An 11,737-nucleotide genomic window follows, 5' to 3' on the forward strand; every position below is an offset into this window, starting at 1 on the left:
AGGCGCGCCGCTGACGTCACCGCGTCAGCGTCTGGCCGCGACCCGGCTTTGACCACACCCTCTCCATACCATATATGGGCATGGTCACACCCACCGGAAGGGGCGGGGCTTCAGCGGGCGCGCGGGATTCGAACGTTGCGCCCGGTAACGGCCGAAAAAGGCGGGAAAAGGATCCCGGAATTCTCCGGGAACGGCAGCGGGAGCGGGATCGCGGAGTTTCCCGGGATCGGCACCGGGAGCAGGAAAAGGATCCCGAAGTTCCCAGGGGTCAGAAAAGGGATCCCGGAGTTCCTTGGTAATCGGCACCGGGAGCGGGAAGAGGATCCCGGAGTTCCCGGGATCGGGAAGAGGATCCCGGAATTCCCCGGGATCGGGAAGAGGTTCTCGGAGTTCCCGGGATCGGGAAGAGGATCCCGGAATTTCCCGGGATCGGGAAGAGGTTCTCGGAGTTCCCGGGATCGGGAAGAGGATCCCGGAATTTCCCGGGATCGGGAAGAGGTTCTCGGAGTTCCCGGGATCGGGAAGAGGATCCCGGAGTTCCCCGGGATCGGGAAGAGGATCCCGGAGTTCCCGGGATCGGGAAGAGGATCTCGGAGTTCCCGGGATCGGGAAGAGGTTCTCGGAGTTCCCGGGATCGGGAAGAGGATCCCGGAGTTCCCGGGATCGGGAAGAGGATCTCGGAGTTCCCCGGACAGCGGAGCCCGACACGAGGTGGGACCGGGGGCTCTTCCTGGGAACCCCCGAGCTGGAATTCCCGCCCTCAAACTGGGATTCCCCCCATTCCCAAATCCAGGACATCCCAACCTTGGATCCCCTCCCCCATAATTCCCAAACCTGGGCCCATCCCAGTTCCCGAATCTGGCACTGCCCCATTCCCTGGTTTGGGATTTCCTCCCCACCCTAGAACCCCGAACTGGGATCCGCTCCATCCTCCAGGTTCGGATCCCTCCAGTCCGGAACCCCCCAATTCCCAAATCCCCCAATTCCCAAATCCCCAATTCCCGAATGTGGGACCTCCCCCAATTCCCAAACGTGGGACCTCCCTAATTTCCAAATCCAGGAATCCGTAATTCCTGACTCCAGGATTTCCCCAGTTCCCCAAATATGGGATTTCTCACATTCCTAAATCCAGGAACCCATAATTCCTGAATCCAGGATTTCTCCAATTCCCCAAATCCAGGATTTCCCCAGTTCCCCAAATCCAGGATTTCCCCAATTCCTCAAATCCGGATTTCCCCAATTCCCCAAGTCTGGGATTTCCCACATTCCCAAATCCTGGATTTCCCCAAATTCCCAACTCCAGGATTTCCCCATTCCCAAATCCACAATTTCCCTAAATCCAGGATTTCCCCATGCCCAAAATCCTGGACTTCCCCAAATCCAGGATTTCCCCATTCCCAAATCCACAATTTCCCTAAATCCAGGATTTCCCCATGTCCAAAATCCTGGACTTCCCCAAATCCAGGATTTCCCCATTCCCAAATCCACAATTTCCCTAAATCCAGAGTTTCCCCAAATTCCCAACTCCAGGATTTCCCCATTCCCAAATCCACAATTTCCCTAAATCCAGGATTTCCCCATGTCCAAAATCCTGGACTTCCCCAAATCCAGGATTTCCCCATTCCTAAATCTACAATTTCCCTAAATCCAGGATTTCCCCAAATTCCCAACTCCAGGATTTCCCCATTCCCAAATCCATCCCCCCAGCGCCATTGGGGTCCCTCCATGTCCCCTCGTGCCCGCAGGATCGGGATTGGGATCGGGATCGGGACCATGGACACGTTCCAGTCTCCCACCGTCTCTTCCCGCCGGGACAAAGCGGGTGAGGAGCTGCAGGATGATCCCGGAAAATTCCCCCAAGGAATCCCCGGGAGCTCAGAGGTTTTCCGGGGGAACGCCCTCATTCCAAACCTGGAGCCATGAATGGGAATGGCCTGGGATGAATTCCAGAGGCTGCTCCCAACCTGCCCAACCTTTCCTGGGACAATTCCACAGATTCCCTGGAAAACTGCCAGGCCTTCCTCCTCCTCCTCCTTTTTTCCCATCCCCTTTTTTCCCATTCCCAGTTTCCCATTCCATTTTCCATCCCCTTTTTTTCCCATCCCCCTTTTTCCCATTCCATTTCCCATCCCCTTTTTTTCCCATTCCATTTTCCATTCCCTTTTTTTCCCATCCCCTTTTTTCCCATTCCCAGTTTCCCATTCCATTTTTCATCCCCTTTTTTCCCATTCCCAGTTTCCCATTCCATTTCCCATCCCCTTTTTTCCCATTCCCAGTTTCCCATTCCATTTCCCATCCCCTTTTTTTCCCATTCCCAGTTTCCCATTCCATTTCCCATCCCCTTTTTTCCCATTCCCAGTTTCCTATCCCAGTTTCCCTTGTGCTGCCCAAAATTCCCCTCTGGAATTGGGGGTTGGATCTGCGGGAGCTCCAGATTTTTTAGGGACCAAACCCATCCAGGGAACAGAGTTGGAATTTGGGAAAACATTCTGGAAAAAAAACCCAAAAAAACGGGGAGGGTTGAAAGGAGCTTTCCTAAAATATCAGAGTCAGGAATGGAATTGGAGCACCCAGTGGGAATCATGGAATGCTTTGGGAATTCCAGCCATTCCCGGCTCTTCTCGGATCCGCATCCCCAAAATCCCCAGGGATTTCAATCCCGCTGGGAATGGGGACTCTAGGCCTGGGAAACCCTTTCCAGGCAGGAAACATTCCCGAAAACTCCCCCTGGACTTTCCCTGGAAGTTCGAGGCCGTTCCCTCCCATCCCACCCGCGATTCCCGAGGAGGAGATCCCGATCCCGGCTGGATTTTCCTGCGGGATCACCGGGAACTTTCCCTGCAGATTCCGGCCCCGTGTCCCTGACCATCCCGGCCTCTCCCTTCATGCAGAAGTTGGGATTTGGCACCGGAGTCAGCGTGTACCTGATGAAAAGGTTGGGAATGCCTTTGGGAATTGTTATCCCAGGAAATCCCGGAGCGGGTGGGAAAGGAGCCCTCGGGAAGGACGGAGCCATCCTCGGGATGATCCTGGATTTCCTCCCCACGGATGCGGGGCCAAAGGAGGGATTTGGGATTTGCAGAGCCAGGAAGGAGCACAGTGCTTTGGGATAAACCCTGTCCTGGCTGGAATTCCAAGATTTTGGGGTCCCTTTTTTTGGGATAACCCTTTCCCAGCTGAATTCCAAGGATTTGGGGTCTGTTATTTTGGGATAACCCTTTCCCAGCTGGAATTCAGGATTTCAGGATTTTTGGGATAACCCTTTCCCAGCTGAATTCCAAGGATTTGGGGTCCGTTATTTTGGGATAATCCTTTCCTGGCTGGAATTCCAGGTTTTGGGGTCCATTCTTGGGAATCCAGGGAACTGGCTTTAATTTTTTTAGGATAACCCTTTCCCAGCTGGAATTCCAAGGATTTTGGGCTCCATTTTTTTGGGATAAACCTTTTGTTGGCTAGAATCCAGGGATTTGGAGTGCAAACTGGAATTCCAGGATTTTGGGTTCCGTTCCTTCCCTCCACCACCCTCAGCTCCATCTGGGAATGGCAGGGGATAAAAAATTCCCTTTCCCTGAGAATTCCACCGAGGGATTTGGAGCAATCCCGTCCCATGGCAGACTGGATCCTCTTCCCAATTTCCTCAAGAATTCCACACAAGCTCCATCCCCCCCCCTCCAAGGCTGTTCCCCATTTTCCATGGGAATTCCAGAGGTTTTTCCCGCCCAGGTCTCCGCGGGGATTATCCCGGTCTCCGTGGGCCGTGAAGAAAATCAATTCTGGCTGTTCCCAGAGCCAGCGGAGCCTCTTCCAACAGAGACTCCGGGAAGAGGCCCAGACCCTCCGGAATCTGCAGCATCCCAACATCGTCGGTGGGAATTCACCGGGAATGCAGGGGTTGGATTTGTTGGGAATGGAGGGGTTGGATTTGTTGGGAATGGAGCGGGTGGATCTTTGGAAATGGAAGAATTGGATCCATGGGAAAGGAAGGATTGGATCCATTGGAATAGAGTGGGTGGATCGTTGGGAATGGAGGGGGTGGATTTGGTGGGAATGGAGGTGTTGGATCCGTTGGGAATGGAGGGTTTGGATCTGTGGGAATGGAGGGGATGGATCGATTCCCATTCCCACTGGTCCCATTTCTATTCCCATCCCATCAATCCCATCCCATTCCCATGGATCCTATTCCTGTTCCTTCAGTCCCATCCCATGGCTCCCATTCTCACGGCTCCCCTTCCCATGGATCCCGTTCCCATTCCTGTAGTTCCTGTTCCCACAGACCCCATTCCCATGGATCTCATGGATCCCATTCCCTCCCCAGTCCCATGGATCCTGTTCCCATAGATCCCATTCCAGTTCCCACGGCTCCCATTTCCATGGATCCCATTCCCACGGATCCTGTTCCCACAGATCCTGTTCCTCTGGATCCCGTTCCCATGACTCCCATTCCCACAGGTTCCATTCCCATGGATCCATAGCTCCCATTCCCGTTTCCCATTCACATAGATCCCATGGATCCCATTCCCATAGGTTCCATTCCCACGAATCCCATGGATCCTGTTCTCATGGATCCCATGCCTCTCATAGATCCCACGGCTCCCATTCCCACATTTCCCATTCCCATGGCTCCCATTCCCACATCTCCCGTTCATCTCACGTTTCCCACAGATCCCACGTTTCCCATTCCCATAGATACCAGGTTCCCATAGATCCCACGTTTCCCATTCCCACAGATCCCACGTTTGTTTCCCGTTCCCACAAATCCCACATTTCCCACAGATCCCATGTTTCCCACAGTTTCCCGTATTTCCCACATTTTCCACATTTGCATCCCATTCCCACATTTCCCACAGATCCCACATTTCCCATTCCCACAGAACCCAGCTTTCCCATAGATCCCACGTTCGTTTCCCATTCCCACAGATCCCACGTTTCCCACAGAGTTTCCCATGTTTCCCACGGATCCCACATTTTTTTCCCATTCCCAGGGTACCGGGCTCTGACGGAGGCTCCGGACGGGAGCCTGTGCCTGGCCATGGAATTTGGGGGGGAGAAATCCCTGAACGACCTGATCGAGGAACGCCGGGAGCAGGGTCTGGGAGCATTCCCGGCTCCCACCATCCTGCACGTGGCCCTGAGCATGGCCAGGGGTCTCCAGGTACCGGGAATGCCAGGAAAAATCCCGGGAAAACACTTCCGGGAAAATCCTGGGATTCCGGGAGAGAGGGGAGACAGGGAGGGATTCCAGCTGCTGGGTAGGGGGGGTTGGGATAGGGATGGGTGGGATCTTGGGAAGGAATTCCTGGCTGGGCTGGAATTCCCAGAGAATCCCTGGATCCCTGGCAGTGTCCGAGGGTGGTTTTGAATCACCCTGGGATCATGGGAAGTGTCCCTGGGATGGGATTGAAGGTCCATGGATCCCATCCCAAACCATTCTGGGATCCAGGATGCTCAGGATCCATCCCTGATGGATTTTTTATGGAATTTGGGGATGGAAAAGGGAAGGGAGACCCTTCCTGGAGTGCCGAATTCCCAGGGAAGCCCCTGGATCCCGAAATTCCTTCCCGAAGAGGAGTCGGGATGGATCCAATGCCAGGCTGGGAGAGCTGGGAATGTGCAGCTGGATCAGGGAAGGATCCAGGGAATCCTCGGAGACTTTTCCCGAGGGAAAGGAGAGCTGGGATTTGGGAAAGGGCTGGAGGGCCAGGAGCCAGGGAATGGCTTCCACTGGGAAAGGGGAGCTTGGGATTTGGGATCTTGGGAAGGAATTCCCAGCTGGGCTGGAATTCCCAGAGAATCCCTGGATCCCTGGCAGTGCCCAAGGAAAGGCTGGAGCACCCTGGGATCGTGGGAAGTGTCCCTGGGATGGGATTGAAGGTCCATGGATCCCATCCCAAACCATTCCGGGATTCTGGGATCCAGGATGCTCAGGAACCATCCCAAGGGATTTTTATGGTATTCAGTAATAGAAAAGGGAAGGGAGACCCTTCCTGGAGTCCTGAATTCCCAGGGAAGCCCCTGGATCCTGAAATTCCTTCCTGGAGATGAGTCGGGATGGGGATGGATCCAATGCCAGAGAGGGCTGATCCACAAGATCCCGATCCCTGACTTTCCAAGGCCGGATCCGGGGATTTTTTTTTTTCCCCCCTTCCTTTCTCCCCTATCCGAGGGGAACGTTTTCCCCGGGAATTCCCGGTATTCCCGCAGTACCTGCACACGGAGCAGCGCCTGCTCCACGGGGACATCAAATCCCCCAACGTGGTCGTGCGCGGCGCCTTCGACTCCGTGAAAATCTGCGACGTCGGAGTCTCCCTGCCCCTGGATGAGAACCTGGCAGGTGGGAATTCCCGGGAATTCCCTGGGAATCCAGGGCTTCCCTGGAGGTGTTGGGCGTAGAGGGAATTCCAGGCTTTTTTGGGGAGGGGGGGTTTTAGGGGACAGTGGGAATTGGGGTGGGGGAAACCCAGGGATTGTTCCCAGCCAGAGCCTTGGGAATTGCCTTGGGATTTATTTGGAATATTAAGATGGAGTCTGGAATCTCCTGGAGAAAAGTGAGGATGGGCCAGTTTCATTGGGAATGTGGAGCTGGAGGATGGGAATGGATCAGGTTTTATTGGGATTATGGATTCGGTTTTATTGGGAATGTGAAGGCTCTGGAGTCTCCTGGAGGAATGTTGGAATGGATCCAGTTCTATTGGGAATCTGGATCCAGAGGATGGGAATGGATCAGGTTTTACTGGGAATATTCAGCTGGAGGTTCTGGAATCTCCTTGAGGGGGCGGGGGGGGGGGGGGGGGGGGGGTGGGAATGGATCAGGTTTCTTGGGAATGTGGAGCTGGAGGTACTGGAAACTCCTGGAGGGATCCACAGGGCACTGGAATTCCATCAAGGATCTCCAGGGCTTGGGAATGCATCCAGGAGTCTGGAATTCCTCTGGGAAAGGGGAGACCCCTGTTCCTGGAATCCCCCTGTGGGAATGTGTTTTTTCCCGGGATCCCAATCCTAATTAAATCCCATTCCCAATATGGAATCCCAATCCAAATCTGTGATGCCATTCCCAATCCAATCCCATTCCTAATGAAGGATCCCATTCCTAATCTGCAATCCCATCCCCAATCCAATGCCATTCCTAACCCACTATCCCGATCTGGGATGTCATTCCCATTCCAAATCCAATCCCATTCCTAATCCAGTATTCCATTCCCAATCTGGGATCCATTCCCAATCTAGGATCCAAATCGTGAATCCCATTCCCAATCTGTGATCCCATTCCCAATGTGGGATCCCATTCCCAGTCCAATCCAATCCCATTCTCAGTTCAGGGTCCCATTCCCAATGCGGGATCCCATTCCCAATCCCATTCCCAATCTGGGATTCTATTCTAAATCCAACCCATTCCCGATCCAGAATCCCAATCCAAATCTGGGATTCCAATCCAATCCCATTCCTAATTTGCAATCCTATTCCCATCCCCAATCCAATCCCATTCTCAATAGAGGATCCCATTCCAATGCCATTCCTAATCCACTATCCTGATCTGGGATCCCATTCCCAATCCAGGATGTCATTCCCATTCCCAGTCTAGGATCCATTCCCAGTTTGGGATCCCAATCCTGAGTCCTGTTCCCAGTCTGTGGTCCCATTCTCAGTTCAGGGTCCCATTCCCAATCCAATCCCATTCCTAATGGGATCCCGTTCACAATCCCATTCCCAATATGGGGGTCCCATTCCTAATCCCTGATTCCAATCCAATCTGGAATCCCATTTCCAATCCTGTTCCCAATCCCGTTCAAAATACAGGATCCCATTCCCAATCCTATTCCCAATTCCAGTCAAATTCCCAATCTGGGACCCTGTTCCTAATCCAAACCAATCCAATCCCATTCCCAATCTGGGATCCCGTTCCCAATCCCATTCCCAATCTGGGATCCCGTTCCCAATCCCATTCTCAATCTGGGATCCCGTTCCCAATCCCATTCCCAATCTGGGGTCCCGTTCCCATTCCCAATCTGGGATCCCGTTCCCAAACCAATCCCATTCTCAATCTGGGATCCCGTTCCTAAACCAGTCCAATCCAATCCCATTCCCAATCTGGGGTCCCGTTCCTAAACCAGTCCAATCCAATCCCATTCCCAATCTGGGATCCCGTTCCCATTCCCAATCTGGGATCCCGTTCCCATTCCCAATCTGGGATCCCGTTCCCAAACCAATCCCATTCCCAATCTGGGATCCCGTTCCCAATCCCATTCCCAATCTGGGATCCCGTTCCTAAAGCAGTCCGATCCAATCCCATTCCCAATCTGGGATCCCATTTCCTTTCCAATCTGGGATCTTGTTCCCAATCCCGTTCCAAATCCAATCCAGTCCCGTTCCCAATCCATTCCCATTCCCGATCCCGTTGCAGTGAGCGATCCCGAGCTGTGCTACGTGGGCACGGAGCCCTGGAAGCCTCCGGAGGCGCTGGAGCCACACGGGATCATCTCGGACAGATCCGACATTTTCCCGTTCGGACTCACCCTGTGGGAGATGCTGTCCCTCAGCATCCCGCACCTGCCCCTGTCCCAGAGCGGATCCGAAGGTTGGGAATTCCCGCCCGGAATGGGATCAGAGACGGGATTTGGGGGGGGGGGGGGGGGGGGGGGGGGGGGGAAACAGGATGGAGGGATGGGAGCCAGGATTAGCACTGGGAAAGGGGGAGATTGGGAAAGGGGAGCTTGGGAAGGAATTCCCGGCTGGGCTGGAATTCCCAGAGAATCCCTGGATCCCTGGCAGTGTCCAAGGGTGGGTTTGGATCACCCTGGGATCATGGGAAGTGTCCCTGGGATGGGATTGAAGGTCCATGGATCCCATCCCAAACCATTCCGGGATTCTGGGATCTAGGACACTCAGGATCCATCCCTGACGGATTTTTTTATGGAATTTGGGGATGTGATAAGGGAAGGCAGACCCTTCCTGGAGTGCCGAATTCCCAGGGAAGCCCCAGGGAATTCCCGAAATTCCTTCCCGGAGAGGAGTCGGGACGGGGATGGATCCAATGCCAGGCTGGGAGAGCTGGGAATGTGCAGCTGGGTCAGGGAAGGATCCAGGGAATCCTCGGAGCCTTTTCCCGAGGGAAAGGAGAGCTGGGATTTGGGAAAGGGCTGGAGGGCCAGGAGCCAGGGAATGGCTTCCACTGGGAAAGGGGAGCTTGGGATTTGGGACCTTGGGAAGGAATTCCCAGAGCGGGCTCGCTCCGGGAATATCAGGGCTGGAATCTGGGGAGGGGATTCCCGGGATCCGCTCTCTCCCGACATCCACGCCTCCCTCTCCGAATTCCAGAGGATTCGTTTTCCGAGGAATCCTTCGACGAGGATTCCTACTACGCGGCTCTGGGCACGCGGCCGGCGCTGCCCCCGGAGGCGCTGGATCCATCCCAGGGATCCGTGCGGGAATTGTTCGGGGTCTGCACTTCCCGCGATCCCGGACAGCGCCCGGCGGCCGCGCAGATCGTCCGGGCCCTGGAGTCCGACCCGCAGCCCTGAACGGACACGGAATTCCTGCTCACCCCTCTGGAATTCCCGGGATTCCTGGAGCCCCGCGTGCTCCCCGGGTTTTCCTAGCGCTTGGTGTTCCTCCCTCGCTCCTGGAATTCCAGAGGTTGATGTTCCTGCACTTCCAGCGGGATGGGGGCGCTGGAGCCCTGGCATTCCCACAGTTCCCAGAGCCACGACATTCCCAGATTCCCGGAGCCCTGAGCTTCCTGCAATTCCCAGAACTTGACATTCCCAGAATTCCAGAGCCTGGCATTCCCAGATTTCCATCAGGACGTGGCTCCGGAGCCGTTCCCGTTTCTCTGGAACAGCTGGAATTTCGTCCGTCCTATCCCAATTTTTTTTTGGGACGGATTTTCCCTCTCTGGAGTTGGAATTCCCTGCATTGTGCAGTTGGATTCTCCCACTTTTCCAGGTAGGATTTTCCCAAATTTTCAGGTTGGATTTTCCCAGGTTTGGGACTGGGTTTTCCCTCTGTTCTGGGTCGGAATTTCCTTATTTTAAGTTGGATTCTCCCACTTTTCCAGGTAGGATTTTCCCAAATTTTCAGGTTGGATTTTCCCAGGTTTGGGACTGGGTTTTCCCTCTGTTCTGGGTCGGAATTTCCTTATTTTAAGTTGGATTTTCCGTCTTTTAGGTCAGATTTTTCCTTCCTTTTCGAGTTGGATTTTCCCCTTTTTTTTTTTTTTTTTTTTTTGTGTGTGTGTTTCTGGACTGGAATTTCCTGAGTTTTCCCATTGGATTTTCCACTGGGAATCCAGTTTCCCACATTTTCCACTGGGAATCCAATTCCCATTGGATTTTCCCACTTCTTGGGTCCAACTTTCCCTCTTTCTTATTTTTGAGTTGGATTTTCCCTCTTTTCCCAGGTGGGATTTTTCCCTCATTTTAGGTTGGATTTCCTTCATTTTCCCACTCTTTGGGATCTGCATTTTCCCAATTTTCCGGCTGAACTTTCCCGCTTTGGAGTTGGAATTTCCACTTCTGTTTTTGTTGGAATTTCCTTCATTTTGGAGTTGGGTTTTCCCTCTCTTCCAGGTGGGATTTTCCCTCTTTTTTTTAGGACTGACTCTCCCAGTTTTCAGGCTGGATTCTCCCAGTTTTGGGATTGGATTTTCCCTCTTTTTTTTTTTTTTTTTTGGGCTGGAATTTCCCTCTTTTCAGGTTGGATTCCCCATCCCCCCCCCCCCCCACCCCCACCCCTTTTTTCATCTTGAATTTTTCCCTCTTTCCAGGTCGGAATTTCCTTAATTTTTGAGTTAGATTTTCCCAAGTTTTTCCCTCAGGAATGTTCCCAATAAATGGATTTGTTTTCCCCCTCTCTGTGGGATTGATGGATTTTTGTTTCCTTTGGGATTTGGATTTTCCAGGGGGGCTTGGATGGGGATTTGGGTGCTTGGAGGGGGAAATATCCTCAAAAAACCTTGGACTATTTCCATAAAACCATGGAATAACCTCACGAAACTTTGGAATATTTCCATAAAACCCTCAAAGAGCAGAAAAACTTGGAATATTGTCATAAATTTATGGAATGTCACCAGAAAACCATGGAATACTTCCATAAAACCTTGGAATATCGTCATAAATTTATGGAGCATCATCATAAAACCTTGGAATACTGTCACAAAACTTCGGAACAGTGTCATAAATTTATGGAATATTGTCACAAAACATTGGAATATTTCCACAAAGCCCCTGGAATTTCCTGCCTGGGAGGGCCCCGGGAGGCTCCGGGTGCAAATCCCACGGGAAAAACCCCGGGAAGAATTCCCGGCACAATTCCAATGGAGGGAGAAAAAAAAAATAAAAATTCCACGAACGAAACCCTGACCCCAATTAACTTAAATCCCCCCCCAAAAAAAAACCCCAAAAAACAAAACACCCAGGAAAACCGAGGAATTCCGGGGTAATCCTGGAAGAATTCCAGGATTTCCAGTGGAGCGCAGCAACTGTGCAGGAAGTGAGAGGGGAGGAATTCCCGAGGGACATTCCCAAGGGAAAGAATCAGGGATTTAGGGAAAGGATTCCCAAGGGAAAGAATCAGGGATTTAAGGAAAAATTCCCAAGGGAACATTCCCAAGGGAATGAAGGATTTAGGGAAAGATTCCCAAGGAAATTAAGGATTTAGGGAGAGGATTCCCAAGGGAAAGAATCAGGGATTTAGGGAAAGGATTCCCAAGGGAATGGAGCATTCCCAAGGGAGGGATTTGGAA

General features: G+C 52.7%; 1 protein-coding gene across 1 annotated transcript; it reads left to right on the top strand.

The window, feature by feature from the left end:
- Nucleotides 1-471: 471 nt before the first annotated feature.
- On the top strand, nt 472-10,845 carry PBK (PDZ binding kinase). Its single transcript, XM_062489580.1, has 8 exons — nt 472-711; nt 1,746-1,822; nt 2,845-2,935; nt 3,724-3,866; nt 4,983-5,152; nt 6,202-6,331; nt 8,399-8,572; nt 9,313-10,845. Exons 2-8 carry the CDS (start codon nt 1,774-1,776, stop codon nt 9,513-9,515), a joined length of 960 nt encoding a protein of 319 aa, XP_062345564.1. The 5' UTR covers nt 472-711; nt 1,746-1,773; the 3' UTR covers nt 9,516-10,845.
- The last annotated feature ends 892 nt before the right edge of the window (nt 10,846-11,737 follow it).

Source organism: Cinclus cinclus, chromosome 3 (genome assembly GCF_963662255.1).
Source record: "Cinclus cinclus chromosome 3, bCinCin1.1, whole genome shotgun sequence".
NCBI lineage: Eukaryota > Metazoa > Chordata > Aves > Passeriformes > Cinclidae > Cinclus > Cinclus cinclus.

What these genes read in the sequence shown, in the direction of transcription:
- PBK (XM_062489580.1), top strand. Translation starts at nt 1,774, where the DNA reads ATGGACACGTTCCAGTCTCCCACCGTCTCTTCCCGCCGGGACAAAGCG. An exon ending in GCATGGCCAGGGGTCTCCAG is followed by an intron (nt 5,153 to 6,201) that starts GTACCGGGAATG and finishes GTATTCCCGCAG; the next exon opens with TACCTGCACACGGAGCAGCG. An exon ending in CCTGGATGAGAACCTGGCAG is followed by an intron (nt 6,332 to 8,398) that starts GTGGGAATTCCC and finishes ATCCCGTTGCAG; the next exon opens with TGAGCGATCCCGAGCTGTGC.